Source organism: Oncorhynchus kisutch, linkage group LG21 (genome assembly GCF_002021735.2).
Source record: "Oncorhynchus kisutch isolate 150728-3 linkage group LG21, Okis_V2, whole genome shotgun sequence".
Lineage (NCBI taxonomy): Eukaryota > Metazoa > Chordata > Actinopteri > Salmoniformes > Salmonidae > Oncorhynchus > Oncorhynchus kisutch.
The window spans coordinates 36,959,913-36,981,940 of record NC_034194.2 but is presented as its reverse complement, the minus strand read 5'-3'; the positions used below and the strand labels follow the sequence as shown (position 1 = coordinate 36,981,940).

Below are 22,028 nucleotides of genomic sequence, written 5' to 3'. Positions count from 1 at the left end.
TAGCTATGACGACCATGTCCCACTGCTGGAGAGGAAGGCTCACTCTCTGAAAGTGTCGGGAGAAATGTTGGAGAAACAGAAGGAACAGAAAGAAGAGATAAAAGAGAGCCTTAAGAGGAAGCATGAATGAGAAAAGCTGTAGCGGGAGAGAAATAGATTGAGAGAGAAAGAGAGAAAATGTTATAAGATTGAGTGATAGTGAGAGGCAGAGAGGCTGAGAGGCCGAGAGGTAGTGACAGAGAGATTGTCAGGGAAAGAGATAAATCGAGGAGAAGGTGGAAAACAATCAATTCAACCCATCCACAGAGAAGCCCATCCATAAAACATGAGATCCATTTCCAGGCCCAGGGCTTCATGTAGTACTGTTACTACATTGTCTTACCAGTCGTGGTTGATGTCTACCTGTCTTTGTATAGCAAATTCATTTATTTCATTAGAAAAAGTTGAGATGTACTGAAAAGTATAGCAAATCCTGCAACTGCGCTTCAACAGCTTCAGAGTGCTGCTAGTCAACCATCTCTCAGCCTCTATCTCTCGCTCTCTCTCAGCCTCCCTTTATCTCTTTCTCTCAACCCTGTCACACTCCTTCCTTCTTTTCTCTGGTGAGAAGAGAAGGTGCTGTTTCAGAGAGCGAGTCTTCTCCAATAAAGACAGGGTCGTGGTGACTGAATACCACCGCTCTTCATTACACAGTAAAGGCACTTTCAGCCAGCAACTATAGTTCTCCTTTTTCTGTTATTCTCTTGTCTCACATATCATCTTGCACAAGACTATTGCACTTAAACAACTTAAACATGTTTATTTGCAGTTGTTTATGTTTCTTGTTTTTTTGTATTTTTGTATTTTTTTTGTTTTTCTTGAAATCTTTTCTCTTTGGAGGATTATGAAAAGGTTTTGTATGTTATTCGTTTAATCCAGACGGATTGACTATGTGCATATAATGCAGAGTTCTTGTCTACATTCCCTCTTAGAAAAGTATTGAGAAGTGTGAGATACAGTGCCTTGCGAAAGTATTCGGCCCCCTTGAACTTTGCGACCTTTTGCCACATTTCAGGCTTCAAACATAAAGATATAAAACTGTATTTTTTTGTGAAGAATAAACAACAAGTGGGACACAATCATGAAGTGGAACGACATTTATTGGATATTTCAAACTTCTTTAACAAATCAAAAACTGAAAAATTGGGTGTGCAAAATTATTCAGCCCCCTTAAGTTAATACTTTGTAGCGCCACCTTTTGCTGCGATTACAGCTGTAAGTCACTTGGGGTATGTCTCTATCAGTTTTGCACATCGAGAGACTGAAATTTTTTCCCATTCCTCCTTGCAAAACAGCTCGAGCTCAGTGAGGTTGGATGGAGAGCATTTGTGAAGAGCAGTTTTCAGTTCTTTCCACAGATTCTCGATTGGATTCAGGTCTGGACTTTGACTTGGCCATTCTAACACCTGGATATGTTTATTTTTGAACCATTCCATTGTAGATTTTGCTTTATGTTTTGGATCATTGTCTTGTTGGAAGACAAATCTCCATCCCAGTCTCAGGTCTTTTGCAGACTCCATCAGGTTTTCTTCCAGAATGGTCCTGTATTTGGCTCCATCCATCTTCCCATCAATTTTAACCATCTTCCCTGTCCCTGCTGAAGAAAAGCAGGCCCAAACCATGATGCTGCCACCACCATGTTTGACAGTGGGGATGGTGTGTTTAGGGTGATGAGCTGTGTTGCTTTTACGCCAAACATAACGTTTTGCATTGTTGCCAACAAGTTCAATTTTGGTTTCATCTGACCAGAGCACCTTCTTCCACATGTTTGGTGTATCTCCCAGGTGGCTTGTGGCAAACTTTAAACAACACTTTTTATGGATATCTTTAAGAAATGGCTTTCTTCTTGCCACTCTTCCATAAAGGCCAGATTTGTGCAATATACAACTGATTGTTGTCCTATGGACAGAGTCTCCCACCTCAGCTGTAGATCTCTGCAGTTCATCCAGAGTGATCATGGGCCTCTTGGCTGCATCTCTGATCAATCTTCTCCTTGTCTGAGCTGAAAGTTTAGAGGGACGGCCAGGTCTTTGTACATTTGCAGTGGTCTGATACTCCTTCCATTTCAATATTATCGCTTGCACAGTGCTCCTTGGGATGTTTAAAGCTTGGGAAATCTTTTTGTATCCAAATCCAGCTTTAAACTTCTTCACAACTGTATCTCGGACCTGCCTGGTGTGTTCCTTGTTCTTCATGATGCTCTCTGCGCTTTTAACGGACCTCTGAGACTATCACAGTGTAGGTGCATTTATACGGAGACTTGATTACACACAGGTGGATTGTATTTATCATCATTAGTCATTTAGGTCAACATTGGATCATTCAGAGATCCTCACTGAATAATATTGCACGCACAATTTTTCAGTTTTTGATTTGTTACAAAAGTTTGAAATATCCAATAAATGTCGTTCCACTTCATAATTGTGTCCCACTTGTTGTTGATTCTTCACAAAAAAATACAGTTTTATATCTTTATGTTTGAAGCCTGAAATGTGGCAAAAGGTCGCAAAGTTCAAGGGGGCCGAATACTTTCACAAGGCACTGTATGTGTGGTGGTGGTTGGTGTTTGGTGGAGAATGGAATACACACATCCAGTTTAACTTTGAATGCCTTGTGCAAGTGACACATCATACTTCCCCGTTTGTGTCCTTGGACTTTTGAATGGGCTTGACGATTATACAGTATCATCGAATTCATAAAAACGCGGTTCAAGAAGGCAAATATGAAACTATATTAGTGCTTGTGGATGAATTTGCCAGATGCCTTTCATTACGTTTTTGCGCTGAAGACTATCGCTTTACGTTTTTGACCATTGAATACCATTCAAAAACCCAACAGCATTCCAAAACGACAAGGTCCCTTGCATATTGTATACCCCTTCAAAATGTCTCAATGGAGTGCATACTCAGGAATATGCACTACTGTACTGCACACTCTAAAGTCTTCATTTGTTCTTGTTTACTGTTCTTGTTCTGAACTATATGTGTTGCAATTCTATAGTGTTGTAAATCTAAAGTGTTGCAAATATGTAGTGTTGTAAATCTATAGGTTTGTAAGTCTATAGGGTTGCAATTATATAGTGATGTAAATCTATAGTGTTGTAATTCTATAGAATTGTAAATCTGTAGCATTGTAAATCTATAGTGTTGTAAATCTATAGTATTGTAAATCTATAGTGAAGTAAATCTATAGTATTGTAACTCTGTAGCATTGTAAATCTATAGTATTGTAAATCTATAGTGGTGTAAATCTATAGTGGTGTAAATCCATAGTATTGTAAATCTACAGTATTGTAACTCTACAGTGTCGTAAATCTATAGTTGTATGTCTATAGTGTCAAAAATCTATAGTATTGTAGATCTGTAGTGTCGTAAAAGTAGAGTGTCATAAATCTATAGTGGTGTAATTCTATGGTATTGTAAATCTATAGTATTGTATATCAAGGGTATTGTAAATCTATAGTATTGTAAACCTATAGCATTGTAAATCTATAGTATTGTAAATATATAGTATTGTACATCTATAGTGTGGTAAATCTATAATTCTAAATCTATAGTATTGTAAATATATAGTATTGTAAATCTACAGTTGTAAAGCTATGGTGATGTAAATCTGTAGTATCGTAAATCTATAGTGTCAAATATCTATATTGTTGTCAATCTATAGTGTCGTAAATCTATAGTGTCGTAAATCTATAGTGTCGTAAATTTCTAAAGTTGTAAATCTATAGTATTGTAAATCTATAGTATTTTACATTTATAGTATTGTAAATCTATATTGTTGTAAATATATAGTATTGTAAATCTATAGTGTAGTAAATCTATAGTATTGTAATTCTATAGTATTGTAAATCTATAGTGTAGTAAATCTATAGTGTAGTAAATATATAGTGTTGTAAATCTATAGGGTTGTAAATCTATTGTGTTGTAAATCTATTGTGTTGTAAATCTATTGTGTTGTAAATCTATAGTATTGTCAATATATAGTGTTGTAAATCTATAGTATTGTCAATATATAGTGTTGTAAATCTATAGGGTTGTAAATCTATTGTGTTGTAAATCTATTGTGTTGTAAATCTATTGTGTTGTAAATCTATTGTGGTGTAAGTCTATAGTGTAATATATAGTATTGTAAATCTATAGTATTGTACATCTATAGTGTTGTAAATCTATTGTGTTGTAAATCTATTGTGTTGTAAATCTATAGTCTATAGTGTAATATATAGTATTGTGAATCTACAGTATTGTAATTATATAGTCGTACATCTATAGTGTCGTAAATGTATAGGGTTTCAATTCTATAGTTGTACATCTATAGTGTCGTAAATCTATACATGTAAATATATAGTATTGTAAATATATAGTGTTGTAAATCTATAGTGTTATAAATCCATTGTGTTGTAAATCTATAGTATTGTAACTCTGTAGTATTGTAAGTCTATAGTTTTGTAAATATATAGTATTGTAAATCTATAGTATTGTAAGTCTATAGTGTTGTAAATATATAGTATTGTAATTCTATAGTGTCGTAAATCTATAGTGTTGTAAATGTGTTGTGTTTTAAGTCTATAGTTGTACATCTATAGTCACTTTTTACATCTAATATTCTGTTTTTTGTAGTTTTTTGGGGGGACGTTGGGCAAATTGTCTTTCTTTCTGTGACTCTTGTACAGTATCTGTCTTTGTAGCCACGTGAAAAACATCCTGTTTTTGTCCTTTTTGTTTGTGGCTGTTCATAATGGGTCATATGTAGTGTTAAAACACACAAAGGGAATGCTGTTTTTCTGTCTCCAAACATTGAGACTTCCTGTTGGATTTATATGGCACGCATGCCCCCAAGTCCCCTCCCACACCAAGTGCACTACTGCATGGTACCTCCAATGATGGGGCTCAGTACCGACCCCCCCCCCCCCCCCCCCTGTGGTTACTCCACCCCTTTACACCCTGTCTGTTCCAACAGGACCCAGCACCACCTGTCAGGAGGACTCCTGTACCAACATGGGCGTGTGTATTCAACAGTGGGAGAACTTTACCTGCGACTGCACAATGACCTCTTACACAGGGACACAGTGCAACGACCGTGAGTACTGTTTGACTTTAACTATACATATGTAGACCGATGGGAAGACGCGAGAAAAACACAGTTCACAGGGATCAACTCTCATACACACACGCACACCCACACACACACACACACACACACACACACACACACACACACACACACACACACACACACAAACACACACCTGCAGCTTCCCCGTGACCAGCTACACTGATGGACGCAGTGCAACTACCGTGAGTCCTCAGGGGCACATTGATTATCTGCATGATGCTAGCTGTTATTCTGACTCTGTTCCCAATGCATACAGTATATTCTACTATCTCTGTAACATGCCTTAGAGATACACAGTACAAAACGGGTTGAAACTGTTCTCAGTGTCACACTTTGTTGTTGTGTGGTCAAGGAGTCTCAGGGCTTTAGGAACTCAAGAGTTGAGTTGAGTGTGTGACTGTTGATATGTGCAACTTCTGGTTCTGCCCAAGCAGGCATTGCATAAATGCCCCTAAATAGCTTTCTCGAATGTGTGTGTGTGTGTGTGGCTCTTATCCCTGTGACAATGGGGACTCTCCTCTTCAATTTGCAGTGTCTTTAATTAGACAGTGTAATGGAAGGGTCACTCTGCTCTGCCCAGGGCACAACTAATTTAATATTTATTTCACCTTTATAGGCTAGTTGAGAACAAGTTCTCATTTACAACTGCGACCTGGCCTAGATAAAGCAAAGCAGTTCAACACATACAACAACACAGAGTTACACATGGAATAAACAAACATACAGTCAGTAATACTGTAGAAATAGTCTATATACAGTATGTGCAAATGAGGTAGGATAAGGGAGGTAAGGCAATAAATAGGCCAGGGTGGCAAAGTAATTACAATATGGCAATTAAACACTGGAATGGAAGATGTGCAGAAGATGAATGTGCAAGTAGAGATACTGGGGTGCAATGGAGCAAGATAAATAAATAAATACAGTATGGGGATGAGGTAGTTGGATGGGCTATTTATAGATGGGCTATGTACATGTGCAGTTATCTGTGAGCTGCTCTGACAGCTGGTGCTTAAAGCTAGTGAGGGTGATATGAGTCTCCAGCTTCAGGGATTTTTGCAGTTCGTTCCAGTCATTGGCAGCAGAGAACAGGAAGGAAAGGCATCCAAAGTAAGAATTGGCTTTGGGGGTGACCAGTGAGATATACCTGTTGGAGTGCGTGCAATGGGTGGGTGCTGCTATGGTGACAAGTGAGCTGAGATAAGGCGGGGCTTTACCTAGCAGAGACTTGTAGATGACCTGGATCCAGTGGGTTTGGCGACGAGTATGAAGCGAGGGCCAGCCAACGAGAGTGTACAGGTCGCAGTGGTGGGTAGTATATGGGGCTTTGGTGACAAAACGGATATCACTGTGATAGACTGCATCCAATTTGTTGAATAGCGTTGGAGGTTATTTTGTAAATGACATCGCCAAAGTCGAGGATCGGTAGGATGGTCAGTTTTACGAGGGTTTGGCAGCATGGGTGAAGGATGATTTGTTGCAAAATAGGAAGTCGATTCTAGAATTAATTTTGGATTGGAGATGCTTAATGTGATTCTGGAAGGAGAGTTTACAGTCTAACCAGACACCTAGGTATTTGTAGTTGTCCACATATTCTAAGTCAGAACCGTCCAGAGTAGTGATGCTGGACGGGCGGGTAGATGTGGGCAGCGATTGGTTGAAGAGCATGCATTTAGTTTTACTTGCATTTCAGAGCAGTTGGAGGCTACGGAAGGAGAGTTGTGTGGCATTGAAGCTCGTCTGGAGGTTAGTTAACAAAGTGTCCAAAGAAGGGCCAGAGGTATACAGAATGGTGTCGTCTGTGTAGAGGTGGATCAGAGAATCACCAGCAGCAAGAGCGACATCATTGATGTATACAGAGAAGAGAGTCGGCACGAGAATTTAACCCTTTGGCAGCCCCATAGAGACTACCAGAGGTCTGGACAACAGGCCCTGTTTTCCGATTTGACGCACTGAACTCTGTCTGACAAGGAGTTGGTGAACCAGACGAGGCAGTCTTTGAGAAACCAAGGCTGTCGAGTCTGCCGATAAGAATGTGGTGATTGACAGAGTCGAAAGCCTTGGCCAGGTCGATGAATAAGGCTGCACAGTAATGTCTCTTATCGATGGCAGTTATGATATCGTTTAAGACCTTGAGCGTGGCTGAGGTGCACCCATGACCAGGTCTGAAACCAGATTGCATAGCGGAGAAGGTATGGTGGTATTTGAAATGGTTGGTAATCGGTTTGGTAACTTGGCTTTCGAAGACCTTAGCATGGCAGGGTAGGATAGATATTGGTCTGTAGCAGTTTGGGTCTAGATTGTCTCCCCCTTTGATGAGGGGGATGACTGTGGCAGCTTTCCAATCTTTGGGAATCTCAGACTAAAGAGAGGTTGAACAGGCTGGTAATAGGGGTTGCAACAATTCCAGCAGATCATTTTAGAAAGAGAAGGTTCTAGATTGTCTAGCCCTGCTGATTTGTAGGGGTCCAGATTTTGCAGCTCTTTCAGAACATTATCTATCTGGATTTGGGTGAAGGAGAAATGGGGAGGCTTGGGCGAGTTGCTGTGGGGGGTGCAGGGCTGTAGATAGAGGTGGGGTAGCCAGGTGAAAAGCATGGCCAGCCTTAGAAAAATGCTTATTGAAGTTCTCAATTACAGTGGATTTATCAGTGGTGGCAATGTTTCCTGGGCAGCTGGGAGGAGATGCTCTTATTCTCCATGGACTTTACAGTGTCCCAGAGGTTTATTGAGTTTGTGCTACAGGATGCAAATTTCTGCTTGAAAAAGCAAGCCTTATCTTTCCTAACTGCCTCTGTATATTGGCTCCTAACTTCCCTGAACAGTTGCATATCACAGGGGCTATTCGATGCTAATGCAGAATGCCACAGGATGTTTTATACTGGTCAAGGGCAGTCAGGTCTGGCGGAGACCAAGGGCTATATCTGTTCATGGTTCTACATTTGTTGAATGGGGCATGCTTATTTAAGATTGTGAGGAAGGCACTTTTAAAGAATAACCAGGCATCCTCTACTGATGAGGTCAATATCCTTCCAGAATACCCGGGCTAGGTCGATTAGAAAGGCCTGCTCGCTGAAGTGTTTTAGGGAGCGTTTGACAGTGATGACAGGTGGTCGTTTGACCGCAGACCCATTACGGATGCAGTCAATGAGGCAGTGATCGCTGAGATCTTGGTTAAAAACAGCAGAGGTGTATTTGGTGGGCAGGTTGGTTAGGATGATATCCATGAGGGTGCCCATGTTTACTGATTTGGGGTTGTACCTGGTGGGTTCATTGATAATTTGTGTGAGATTGAGGGCATCAAGCTTAGATTGTAGGATGGCCGGGGTGTTAAGCATGTCCCAGATTAGGTCACCTAGCAGCATGAGCTCTGAAGATAGATTGGGGGCAATCAATTCACATATGGTGTCCAGGGCACAGCTGGGGGCAGAGGGTGGTCTATAGCAAGCGGCAATGGTGAGAAACTTGTTTCTGGAAAGGTGGATTTTTGAAAGTAGAAGCTCAAATTGTTTGGGTACAGACCTGGATAGTAAAACAGAACTCTGCAGGCTGTCTTTGCAGTAGATTGCAACACCGCCCCTTTGGCAGTTCTATCTTGTCAGAAAATGTTATAGTTAGGAATGGAAATTTCAGGGTTTTTGGTGGTCTTCCTAAGCCAGGATTCAGACACGGCTAGGACATCCGAGTAGGAAGAGTGTGCGAAAGCAGTGAATAAAACAAACTTAGAGAGGAGGCTTCTAATGTTAACTTCTTATGGTATAGGGGATGGTTGTGTCCCACTTGGGCAAAAAACAGGGAAAATGCAGCGTGGCAAATAAAAATAAAATAATATAAAATCTAACTTTCATTAAAGGAGCAGGATTCCGTGTGCGATAGAAAAGATTCAAGGTATAATGTACAGACAAAGGTATGGTAGGATGTGAGTACATTTGAAGTAAACCTAGGCATTGAGTAATGACGAGAGAGATATTGTCTCTAGAGACGTTTAAACCAGGTGATTTCTCCGCATTTGTGGGAGGTGGAACTAAATGGCTGGTTAAGGCATATTGAGCAGGGCTAGAGGCTCTACAGTGAAATAAGACAATAATCACTAACCAGGACAGTAATGGACAAGTCATACTGACATTAGGAAGAAGCATTCGTAGCCGAGTGATCATAGGGGTCCAGTGAGGGGTTGGGCTGGCTGGAGACACGGCGATTCAGACAGCTCGCAGGTCTGGGCTAGCAAGCCAGCAGAAGGGCCTAAGAGGGACGTCGCGACTGAGGAAAGTCTGTTTTTGCCTCCTCGTGCGGTGACGTCGATAGAACAGTCGTGATGGATTAGTAGTGTTCCGAGCAGCAGAGGGGTCCAAGTCCAATTAGTAAAATAGGTATAGTGGCCCAAGAAATTGGACGATGGATCTATTCAGCTAACAGTCCAATGTGCTCTAGACAGCTAGCGGGCCGTGGCTCGCAACTAATGGGCCACGGCTAGCAGGCTAGCAGATGGGCATTCAGGGGACGTCGCGACGTAGGGGCCAATTGAGTACCCCCTCGGGCAGATTACATCAGTAGTCCAGTCGTGAAGGATCGGTGGGGTTCCCTGCCCCATACCGGCAGTAGAAGGGGTCCGGGTATTGTAGCCCAGGAGTGGCTGATGGGCCTCTTCAGCTAGCTGGGAGAATGGGCCTAACATCGGCTAGCTCCAGGCTAATTGGTGCTTGCTTCGGGACAGACGTTAGCCAGGAGTAGTCACTCGGATTGCAGCTAGGTATAGCTGCGATGATCCAGATGAAAAGGTACAGAGCTTGTGGTAGGAATCCGGGGATATGGAGAGAAACTAGGTCCAGTATGATCTGGTTTGAGTCGCGTTGTACAAACTGGCGAGCTGAAATATATAAAAATATATATACATGGGACACGACAAGACGAAGGACAAAGACGTCTGACTGCCCTGCCATCTTGGAGTTTTTGATATGAATAATGTAGGAACTGTGATCAGTCGACACTGAAATTACGTCAACCTTTCATACCTACTAATGCTGTTGCTAGGTCCACTGCAGATAACACTCTCTTGTCCTCTACCTCTTTATTTCTCTCTCAGTTGCTCCCTCTCTTTTGTCTTTACCTCTACGTTGATGTCTGTTCTTTTGCTATTTCTCATTCTCTCGTTCTATCTCGCTCTCTCTCCCTCGTTCTCTCCCTCTATCTCCTCTCCTTTCTTTGAAACAGAGTCATGGTTCGAGGCGATGAGTGCTACTCTGACCCGATGATTAACTCAGGGTCCTGCCTCACCAGGAGAAAGAGTGGTTTCATATCCAGTCCTGTTGATTCGTCAACGTAAGGACATGTTCATACTTCCGTCCTAAACAGTTCACTATTCCCTATAGTAGTGCACTACTTGTGGCCATTGCCCTATGGCTCTGTCTCTATGATGGTTTTCATTGTGTTTTTAGTAGACAACTAGTATAGTAGTTGTAGCCAGGCAATGGAGGTTCAAATACTGTACTGTACTGTGTTGTGCTGTACAGTCAACAAATGAACAACTTCATTGTTACTTGTCACCTATTAAACAAGTGGCACTTGGCTGCTGATAAGTTTAGTGCTTTAATATTCTAGCCAGGTACCAGATTAGTGTTAAATCTGTGTTCTATAACGTCCTGTTTAGTGTCTCTTCTACTGTTCCTCCTCCCCCTGAGGTTTATAAACAGTTCATAGAACCACCACTAGATGGCAGTAATGCACTGAGCAGCTTCCACCGCACATGGCTGGCTGAGAGAAGAAATTAGATGCAATCCTCTGAGCATGTAATCAACTTTCTTCTTATTTTCATTCTCTCTCTCTCTCTCTCTCTCTCTCTCTCTCCACCCCCTCTCTACTTCCACCCTTTCCGAGCACACAAACCCACCCTGCTCTTGCTGCTCCAGCTGCTGAAAGTGGAATGATATGTTGTGATGAAAAGCTTTCCCCACCCAACAATGCAACAGTGATATCTCCAATCATGTTGTTTGATAGTGAACCAGTAGAATGGTGAACCAAGGGGACTCAGCGTCGTTCAATTGCTGTCTGTGCTGTGATGTACTGTACTGTGTTGTACTGTGTTGTGCTGTGCTGTACTGAACTGTACTGTACTGTGTTGTACTGTACTGTACTGTGTTGTGCTGTGCTGTACCATGTTGTGTTGTGCTGCACTGTACTGTACTGTGTTGTACTGTGTTGTGCTGCACTGTGCTGTACTGTACTGTACTGTACTGTGTTGTGCTGTACTGTACTGTGTTTTGCTGTGCTGTACTATGTTGTGCTGTACTGTACTGTACTGTGTTGTACTGTGTTGTGCTGTACTGTACTGTACTGTACTGTGTTGTACTGTACTGTGTTGTGTTGTACATGTTGTACTGTGTTGTACTGTACTGTACTGTGTTGTGCTGTGCTGTACCATGTTGTGTTGTACATGTTGTACTGTGTTGCGCTGTACTGTACTGTGTTGTACTGTGTTGTGCTGCACTGTGCTGTACTGTACAGTGTTGTACTGTACTGTGCTGTAATGTGTGGTGTTGTACTGTACTGTGTTGTACTGTACTGTGTTGTACTGTGTTGTACTGTACTGTACTGTGTTGTACTGTACTGTACTGTGTTGTACTGTGCTGTACTGTGTTGTACTGTACGGTGTTGTACTGTGTTGTACTGTACTGTGTTGTGCTGTACTGTGTTGTGTGTGCTCTGCTGTGCTGTGTTATGCTGTACTGTATTGTGCTGTACTGTGTTGTCCTGTACTGTGTTGTGCTGTGCTGTACTGTGTTGTGCTGTACTGTGTTGTGCTGTACTGTGTTGTGCTGTGTGTCAGGCAGCGACTGAGTGCAGCCTAATTATCACAATGGGAGTAGTGGACAGTGGAACTTCTTTCTCTCTCTCTGTCTCTCTCTGTCTCTCTCTGTTTGTGTGTCTCTCTCTCTCTCTCTCTCTATCTCTGTGTGTGTCTCTCTCTCTCTATCTCTGTTTGTGTCTCTCTCTCTCTCTATCTCTCTGTTTGTGTGTGTCTCTCTCTCTATCTCTCTGTTTGTGTGTGTCTCTCTCTCTATATATCTCTGTTTGTGTGTCTCTCTCTCTCTCTCTCTATCTCTCTCTGTTTGTGTGTGTCTCTCTCTCTTTCTCTCTCTCTCCCTGTTTGTGTCTCTCTCTCTCTCTCTCTCTCTCTCTCTATCTCTGTTTGTGTGTGTCCCTCTCTCTCTCTCTATCTCTCTCTGTTTGGTGTGTCCTCTCTCNGTCATATGTAGTGTTTAAAACACACAAAGGGAATGCTGTTTTTCTGTCTCCAAACATTGAGACTTCCTGTTGGATTTATATGGCACGCATGCCCCCAAGTCCCCTCCCACACCAAGTGCACTACTGCATGGTACCTCCAATGATGGGCTCAGTACCGACCCCCCCCCCCCCCCCCCCTGTGGTTACTCCACCCCTTTACACCCTGTCTGTTCCAACAGGACCCAGCACCACCTGTCAGGAGGACTCCTGTACCAACATGGCGTGTGTATTCAACAGTGGGAGAACTTTACCTGCGACTGCACAATGACCTCTTACACAGGACACAGTGCAACGACCGTGAGTACTGTTTGACTTTAACTATACATATGTAGACCGATGGGAAGACGCGAGAAAAACACAGTTCACAGGGATCAACTCTCATACACACACGCACACCCACACACACACACACACACACACAACACACACACACACACACACACACACACACACAAACACACACCTGCAGCTTCCCCGTGACCAGCTACACTGATGGACGCAGTGCAACTACCGTGAGTCCTCAGGGGCACATTGATTATCTGCATGATGCTAGCTGTTATTCTGACTCTGTTCCCAATGCATACAGTATATTCTACTATCTCTGTAACATGCCTTAGAGATACACAGTACAAAACGGGTTGAAACTGTTCTCAGTGTCACACTTTGTTGTTGTGTGGTCAAGGAGTCTCAGGGCTTTAGGAACTCAAGAGTTGAGTTGAGTGTGTGACTGTTGATATGTGCAACTTCTGGTTCTGCCCAAGCAGGCATTGCATAAATGCCCCTAAATAGCTTTCTCGAATGTGTGTGTGTGTGTGTGGCTCTTATCCCTGTGACAATGGGGACTCTCCTCTTCAATTTGCAGTGTCTTTAATTAGACAGTGTAATGGAAGGGTCACTCTGCTCTGCCCAGGGCACAACTAATTTAATATTTATTTCACCTTTATAGGCTAGTTGAGAACAAGTTCTCATTTACAACTGCGACCTGGCCTAGATAAAGCAAAGCAGTTCAACACATACAACAACACAGAGTTACACATGGAATAAACAAACATACAGTCAGTAATACTGTAGAAATAGTCTATATACAGTATGTGCAAATGAGGTAGGATAAGGGAGGTAAGGCAATAAATAGGCCAGGGTGGCAAGTAATTACAATATGGCAATTAAACACTGGAATGGAAGATGTGCAGAAGATGAATGTGCAAGTAGAGATACTGGGGTGCAATGAGCAAGATAAATAAATAAATACAGTATGGGGATGAGGTAGTTGGATGGGCTATTTATAGATGGGCTATGTACATGTGCAGTTATCTGTGAGCTGCTCTGACAGCTGGTGCTTAAAGCTAGTGAGGGTGATATGAGTCTCCAGCTTCAGGATTTTTGCAGTTCGTTCCAGTCATTGGCAGCAGAGAACAGGAAGGAAAGGCATCCAAAGTAAGAATTGGCTTTGGGGGTGACCAGTGAGATATACCTGTTGGAGTGCGTGCAATGGGTGGGTGCTGCTATGGTGACAAGTGAGCTGAGATAAGGCGGGGCTTTACCTAGCAGAGACTTGTAGATGACCTGGATCCAGTGGGTTTGGCGACGAGTATGAAGCGAGGGCCAGCCAACGAGAGTGTACAGGTCGCAGTGGTGGGTAGTATATGGGGCTTTGGTGACAAAACGGATATCACTGTGATAGACTGCATCCAATTTGTTGAATAGCGTTGGAGGTTATTTTGTAAATGACATCGCCAAAGTCGAGGATCGGTAGGATGGTCAGTTTTACGAGGGTTTGGCAGCATGGGTGAAGGATGATTTGTTGCAAATAGGAAGTCGATTCTAGAATTAATTTTGGATTGGAGATGCTTAATGTGATTCTGGAAGGAGAGTTTACAGTCTAACCAGACACCTAGGTATTTGTAGTTGTCCACATATTCTAAGTCAGAACCGTCCAGAGTAGTGATGCTGGACGGGCGGGTAGATGTGGGCAGCGATTGGTTGAAGAGCATGCATTTAGTTTTACTTGCATTTCAGAGCAGTTGGAGGCTACGGAAGGAGAGTTGTGTGGCATTGAAGCTCGTCTGGAGGTTAGTTAACAAAGTGTCCAAAGAAGGGCCAGAGGTATACAGAATGGTGTCGTCTGTGTAGAGGTGGATCAGAGAATCACCAGCAGCAAGAGCGACATCATTGATGTATACAGAGAAGAGAGTCGGCACGAGAATTAACCCTTTGGCAGCCCCATAGAGACTACCAGAGGTCTGGACAACAGGCCCTGTTTTCCGATTTGACGCACTGAACTCTGTCTGACAGGAGTTGGTGAACCAGACGAGGCAGTCTTTGAGAAACCAAGGCTGTCGAGTCTGCCGATAAGAATGTGGTGATTGACAGAGTCGAAAGCCTGGCCAGGTCGATGAATAAGGCTGCACAGTAATGTCTCTTATCGATGGCAGTTATGATATCGTTTAAGACCTTGAGCGTGGCTGAGGTGCACCCATGACCAGGTCTGAAACCAGATTGCATAGCGGAGAAGGTATGGTGGTATTTGAAATGGTTGGTAATCGGTTGGTAACTTGGCTTTCGAAGACCTTAGCATGGCAGGGTAGGATAGATATTGGTCTGTAGCAGTTTGGGTCTAGATTGTCTCCCCTTTGATGAGGGGGATGACTGTGGCAGCTTTCCAATCTTTGGGAATCTCAGACTAAAGAGAGGTTGAACAGGCTGGTAATAGGGGTTGCAACAATCCAGCAGATCATTTTAGAAAGAGAAGGTTCTAGATTGTCTAGCCCTGCTGATTTGTAGGGGTCCAGATTTTGCAGCTCTTTCAGAACATTATCTATCTGGATTTGGGTGAAGGAGAAATGGGGAGGCTTGGGCGAGTTGCTGTGGGGGTGCAGGGCTGTAGATAGAGGGGGTAGCCAGGTGAAAAGCATGGCCAGCCTTAGAAAAATGCTTATTGAAGTTCTCAATTACAGTGGATTTATCAGTGGTGGCAATGTTTCCTGGGCAGCTGGGAGGAGATGCTCTTATTCTCCATGGACTTTACAGTGTCCCAGAGGTTTATTGAGTTTGTGCTACAGGATGCAAATTTCTGCTTGAAAAAGCAAGCCTTATCTTTCCTAACTGCCTCTGTATATTGGCTCCTAACTTCCCTGAACAGTTGCATATCACAGGGGCTATTCGATGCTAATGCAGAATGCCACAGGATGTTTTATACTGGTCAAGGGCAGTCAGGTCTGGCGGAGACCAAGGGCTATATCTGTTCATGGTTCTACATTTGTTGAATGGGGCATGCTTATTTAAGATTGTGAGGAAGGCACTTTTAAAGAATAACCAGGCATCCTCTACTGATGAGGTCAATATCCTTCCAGAATACCCGGGCTAGGTCGATTAGAAAGGCCTGCTCGCTGAAGTGTTTTAGGGAGCGTTTGACAGTGATGACAGGTGGTCGTTTGACCGCAGACCCATTACGGATGCAGTCAATGAGGCAGTGATCGCTGAGATCTTGGTTAAAAACAGCAGAGGTGTATTTGGTGGCAGGTTGGTTAGGATGATATCCATGAGGGCCCATGTTTACTGATTTGGGGTTGTACCTGGTGGGTTCATTGATAATTTGTGTGAGATTGAGGGCATCAAGCTTAGATTGTAGGATGGCCGGGGTGTTAAGCATGTCCCAGATTAGGTCACCTAGCAGCATGAGCTCTGAAGATAGATTGGGGCAATCAATTCACATATGGTGTCCAGGGCACAGCTGGGGGCAGAGGGTGGTCTATAGCAAGCGGCAATGGTGAGAAACTTGTTTCTGGAAAGGTGGATTTTTGAAAGTAGAAGCTCAAATTGTTTGGGTACAGACCTGGATAGTAAAACAGAACTCTGCAGGCTGTCTTTGCAGTAGATTGCAACACCGCCCCTTTGGCAGTTCTATCTTGTCAGAAAATGTTATAGTTAGGAATGGAAATTTCAGGGTTTTTGGTGGTCTTCCTAAGCCAGGATTCAGACACGGCTAGGACATCCGAGTAGGAAGAGTGTGCGAAAGCAGTGAATAAAACAAACTTAGAGAGGAGGCTTCTAATGTTAACTTCTTATGGTATAGGGGATGGTTGTGTCCCACTTGGGCAAAAAACAGGGAAAATGCAGCGTGGCAAATAAAAATAAAATAATATAAAATCTAACTTTCATTAAAGGAGCAGGATTCCGTGTGCGATAGAAAAGATTCAAGGTATAATGTACAGACAAAGGTATGGTAGGATGTGAGTACATTTGAAGTAAACCTAGGCATTGAGTAATGACGAGAGAGATATTGTCTCTAGAGACGTTTAAACCAGGTGATTTCTCCGCATTTGTGGGAGGTGGAACTAAATGGCTGGTTAAGGCATATTGAGCAGGGCTAGAGGCTCTACAGTGAAATAAGACAATAATCACTAACCAGGACAGTAATGGACAAGTCATACTGACATTAGGAAGAAGCATTCGTAGCCGAGTGATCATAGGGGCCAGTGAGGGGTTGGGCTGGCTGGAGACACGGCGATTCAGACAGCTCGCAGGTCTGGGCTAGCAAGCCAGCAGAAGGGCCTAAGAGGGACGTCGCGACTGAGGAAAGTCTGTTTTTGCCTCCTCGTGCGGTGACGTCGATAGAACAGTCGTGATGGATTAGTAGTGTTCCGAGCAGCAGAGGGGTCCAGTCCAATTAGTAAAATAGGTACGTGGCCCAAGAAATTGGACGATGGATCTATTCAGCTAACAGTCCAATGTGCTCCTAGACAGCTAGCGGGCCGTGGCTCGCAACTAATGGCCCACGGCTAGCAGGCTAGCAGATGGGCATTCAGGGACGTCGACGACGTAGGGGGCCAATTGAGTACCCCCCTCGGGCAGATTACATCAGTATCCAAGTCGTGAAGGGATCGGTGGGGTTCCCTGCCCCATACCGGCAGTAGAAGGGGTCCGGGTATTGTAGCCCAGGAGTGGCTGATGGGCCTCTTCAGCTAGCTGGGAGAATGGTCTAACATCGGCTAGCTCCAGGCTAATTGGTGCTTGCTTCGGGACCGACGTTAGCCAGGAGTAGTCACTCGGATTGCAGCTAGTATAGCTGCCGATGATCCAGATGAAAAGGTAACAGAGCTTGTGGTAGGAATCCGGGGATATGGAGAGGAAACTAGGTCCAGTATGATCTGGTTTGAGTCGCGTTGTACAAACTGGCGAGCTGAAATATATAAAAATATATATACATGGGACACGACAAGACGAAGGACAAAGACGTCTGACTGCCCTGCCATCTTGGAGTTTTTGATATGAATAATGTAGGAACTGTGATCAGTCGACACTGAATTACGTCAACCTTTCATACCCTACTAATGCTGTTGCTAGGTCCACTGCAGATAACACTCTCTTGTCCTCTACCTCTTTATTTCTCTCTCAGTTGCTCCCTCTCTTTTTGTCTTACCTCTACGTTGATGTCTGTTCTTTTGCTATTTCTCATTCTCTCGTTCTATCTCGCTCTCTCTCCCTCGTTCTCCCTCTATCTCCTCTCCTTCTTTGAAACAGAGTCATGGTTCGAGGCGATGAGTGCTACTCTGACCCGATGATTAACTCAGGGTCCTGCCTCACCAGGAGAAAGAGTGGTTTCATATCCAGTCCTGTTGATTCGTCAACGTAAGGACATGTTCATACTTCCGTCCTAAACAGTTCACTATCCCTATAGTAGTGCACTACTTGTGGCCATTGCCCTATGGCTCTGTCTCTATGATGGTTTTCATTGTGTTTTTAGTAGACAACTAGTTAAGTAGTTGTAGCCAGGCAATGGAGGTTCAAATACTGTACTGTACTGTGTTGTGCTGTACAGTCAACAAATGAACAACTTCATTGTTACTTGTCACCTATTAAACAAGTGGCACTTGGCTGCTGATAAGTTTAGTGCTTTAATATTCTAGCCAGGTACCAGATTAGTGTTAAATCTGTGTTCTATAACGTCCTGTTTAGTGTCTCTTCTACTGTTCCTCCTCCCCCTGAGGTTATAAACAGTTCATAGAACCACCACTAGATGGCAGTAATGCACTGAGCAGCTTCCACCGCACATGGCTGGCTGAGAGAAGAAATTAGATGCAATCCTCTGAGCATGTAATCAACTTTCTTCTTATTTTCATTCTCTCTCTCTCTCTCTCTCTCTCTCTCCTCTCTCCACCCCCTCTCTACTTCCACCCTTTCCGAGCACACAACCCACCCTGCTCTTGCTGCTCCAGCTGCTGAAAGTGGAATGATATGTTGTGATGAAAAGCTTTCCCCACCCAACATGCAACAGTGATATCTCCAATCATGTTGTTTGATAGTGAACCAGTAGAATGGTGAACCAAGGGGACTCAGCGTCGTTCAATTGCCTGTCTGTGCTGTGATGTACTGTACTGTGTTTGTACTGTGTTGTGGCTGTGCTGTACTGAACTGTACTGTACTGTGTTGTACTGTACTGTACTGTGTTGTGCTGTGCTGTACCATGTTGTGTTGTGCTGCACTGTACTGTACTGTGTTTGTACTGTGTTGTGCTGCACTGTGCTGTACTGTACTGTACTGTACTGTGTTGTGCTGTACTGTACTGTGTTTTGCTGTGCTGTACTATGTTGTGCTGTACTGTACTGTACTGTGTTGTACTGTGTTGTGCTGTACTGTAACTGTACTGTACTGTGTTGTACTGTACTGTGTTGTGTTGTACATGTTGGTACTGTGTTGTACTGTACTGTACTGTGTTGTGCTGTGCTGTACCATGTTGTGGTGTACATTTGTACTGTGTTGCGCTGTACTGTACTGTGTTGTACTGTGTTGTGCTGCACTGTGCTGTACTGTACAGTGTTGTACTGTACTGTGCTGTAATGTGTGGTGTTGTACTGTACTGTGTTGTACTGTACTGTGTTGTACTGTGTTGTACTGTACTGTACTGTGTTGTACTGTACTGTACTGTGTTGTACTGTGCTGTACTGTGTTGTACTGTACGGTGTTGTACTGTGTTGTACTGTACTGTGTTGTGCTGTACTGTGTTGTGTGTGCTCTGCTGTGCTGTGTTATGCTGTACTGTATTGTGCTGTACTGTGTTGTCCTGTACTGTGTTGTGCTGTGCTGTACTGTGTTGTGCTGTACTGTGTTGTGCTGTACTGTGTTGTGCTGTGTGTCAGGCAGCGACTGAGTGCAGCCTAATTATCACAATGGGAGTAGTGGACAGTGGAACTTCTTTCTCTCTTCTCTGTCTCTCTCTGTCTCTCTCTGTTTGTGTGTCTCTCTCTCTCTCTCCTCTCTATCTCTGTGTGTGTCTCTCTCTCTCTATCTCTGTTTGTGTCTCTCTCTCTCTCTATCTCTCTGTTTGTGTGTGTCTCTCTCTCTATCTCTCTGTTTGTGTGTGTCTCTCTCTCTATATATCTCTGTTTGTGTGTCCTCTCCTCTCTCTCTCTCTCTATCTCTCTCTGTTTGTGTGTGTCTCTCTCTCTTTCTCTCTCTCTCTCCCTGTTTGTGTCTCTCTCTCTCCGTCCTCATCTCTCTCTCTCTATCTCTGTTTGTGTGTGTCCGTCTCTCTCTCTCTATCTCTCTCTGTTTGTGTGTGTCTCTCTCTCTGTTTATGTGTGTCTCTCTCTCTTTCTCTCTCTCTCCCTGTTTGTGTCNTCTCTCTCTCTCTCTCTCTCCCTCTCTCTCTCTCTCTGTTTGTGTGTGTCTCTCTCTCTCTCTCCCTCTCTCTCTCTCTCTGTTTGTGTCTCTCTCTCTCTGTTTGTGTGTCTCTCTCTCTCCCTCTCTCTCTCTCTCTCTGTTTGTGTGTATCTCTCTCTCCCTCTCTCTCTCTCCCTCTCTCTCTCTCTCTCTGTTTGTGTGTGTCTCTCTCTCTCCCTCTCTCTCTCTCTCTCTCTGTTTGTGTGTGTCTCTCTCTGTTTGTGTGTCTCTCTCTCTCTGTTTGTGTGTGTCTCTCTCTCTGTTTGTGTGTCTCTCTCTGTCTCTTTCTCTCTCCCTCTTTAAACACGACACGGTCGATAGAAAGACCTGGCACTGTGCACAATAGTGATATCAAACACTACTCGTATAACTCTCCAGTAATACCTGGTTGTTATTCACACAGGGGGCTGTTAGAAGTCATCATTAGTTAAGGTTAGTGTTGCCTTTGTTCATTTCATTTAAAATCAGCCAGTGATGTGTTTGCATGCGTACATTTCTCTCTACTTGTGGTGAAATTAAAGTGAAACTTCAGGTCATACCTTAAGATACATTTCTTGCTGTGGTATGGTTGACTGTTTGTCGTGTTGGACTGCATAATCTAAACCCTACTTTGGTACGGTTGACTGTTTGTCTTGTTAGACTGCAGAGTCTAATCCACACTGCTGTTACTGTTGGCTGTGTTGTCTTGTTGGACTGGCAGAGTCTAATCCACCACTGCTGTACTGTTGGCTGTTTGTCTTGTTGGACTGCAGAGGTCTAATCCACAATGCTGTACTGTTGGCTGTTTTGTCTTGTTGGACTGCAGAGTCTAATCCACACTGCTGTACTGTTGGCTGTTGTCTGTTGGACTGCAGAGTCTAATCCCACACTGCTGTACTGTTGGCTGTTTGTCTTGTTGGACTGCCAGAGGAGTACTAATCCACACTGCTGTACTGTTGGCTGTTTGTCTTGTTGGACTGCAGATTCTAATCCACACTGCTGTACCTGTTGGCTGTTTGTCTTGTTGGACTGGAGAGTCTAATCCACACTGCTGTTGTACTGTTGGCTGTTTGTCTGTTGGACTGGAGAGTCTAATCCACACTGCTGTACTGTGGCTGTTTGTCTTGTTGGACTGCATAATCTAAACCCTACTTTGGTACGGTTGGCTGTTTGTCTTGTTGGACTGCATTAATCTAAACCCTACTTTGGTACGGTTGGCTGTTTGTCTTGTTAGACTGCAGAGTCTAAGCTTTGCTGTGATACTGTTGGCTGCAAATCCCTCTATTATATCCAACATTGGTCTGAAATCAGCAGGCAGTTTGTCAGATATATGGCTAGCAGACAGACAGACAGGTAGGCTGGCAGACAGACAGACAGACAGGGACAGATAGACAGACAGGACAGGCTGGCAGACAGACAGACAGGTAGGCTGTCTGCTAAGTACATTACAGTACTTAACTCCCCTCTACATTACAGTAAATACATCCCTTCTACCTTCTAATCACAGTACATACTGTAACTCCCCTCTCCATACAGTACATAACTCCCCTTACAGTACAGTACATACTGTAATTCCCCTCTCCATTACAGTACATACTGTAACTCCCCTCTCCATTACAGTACATACTGTAACTCCCCTCTCCATTACAGTACATAACTCCCCTCTACAGTACAGTACATACTGTAATTCCCCTCTCCATTACAGTACATACTGTAACTCCCTCTCCATTACAGTACATAACTCCCCTCTACAGTACAGTACATACTGTAACTCCCCTCTCCATTACAGTAATACTGTAACTCCCCTCTCCATTACAGTACATAACTCCCCTCTACAGTACAGTATATACTGTAATTCCCCTCTACATTACAGTACATACTGTAACTCTCCTCTAATTACAGGACATAACTCCCCTCCCCTCATGACCAAAGGTTTTGAGAATGACACAAATATTAAT

The 22,028-nt window shown here is 43.5% G+C and overlaps 1 protein-coding gene across 1 annotated transcript in view; it reads left to right on the top strand.

The window, feature by feature from the left end:
- The window catches only part of LOC109882474 (neurexin-3b-like), a 584,958-nt gene that overhangs the window by 214,516 nt on the left and 348,414 nt on the right, over nucleotides 1-22,028 (top strand). The window contains exon 17 of the mRNA XM_031800486.1: nucleotides 4,999-5,118. Within this exon, the coding sequence (XP_031656346.1) occupies nucleotides 4,999-5,118 (120 nt within the window). The remainder of the gene's footprint in view (nucleotides 1-4,998; nucleotides 5,119-22,028) is intronic.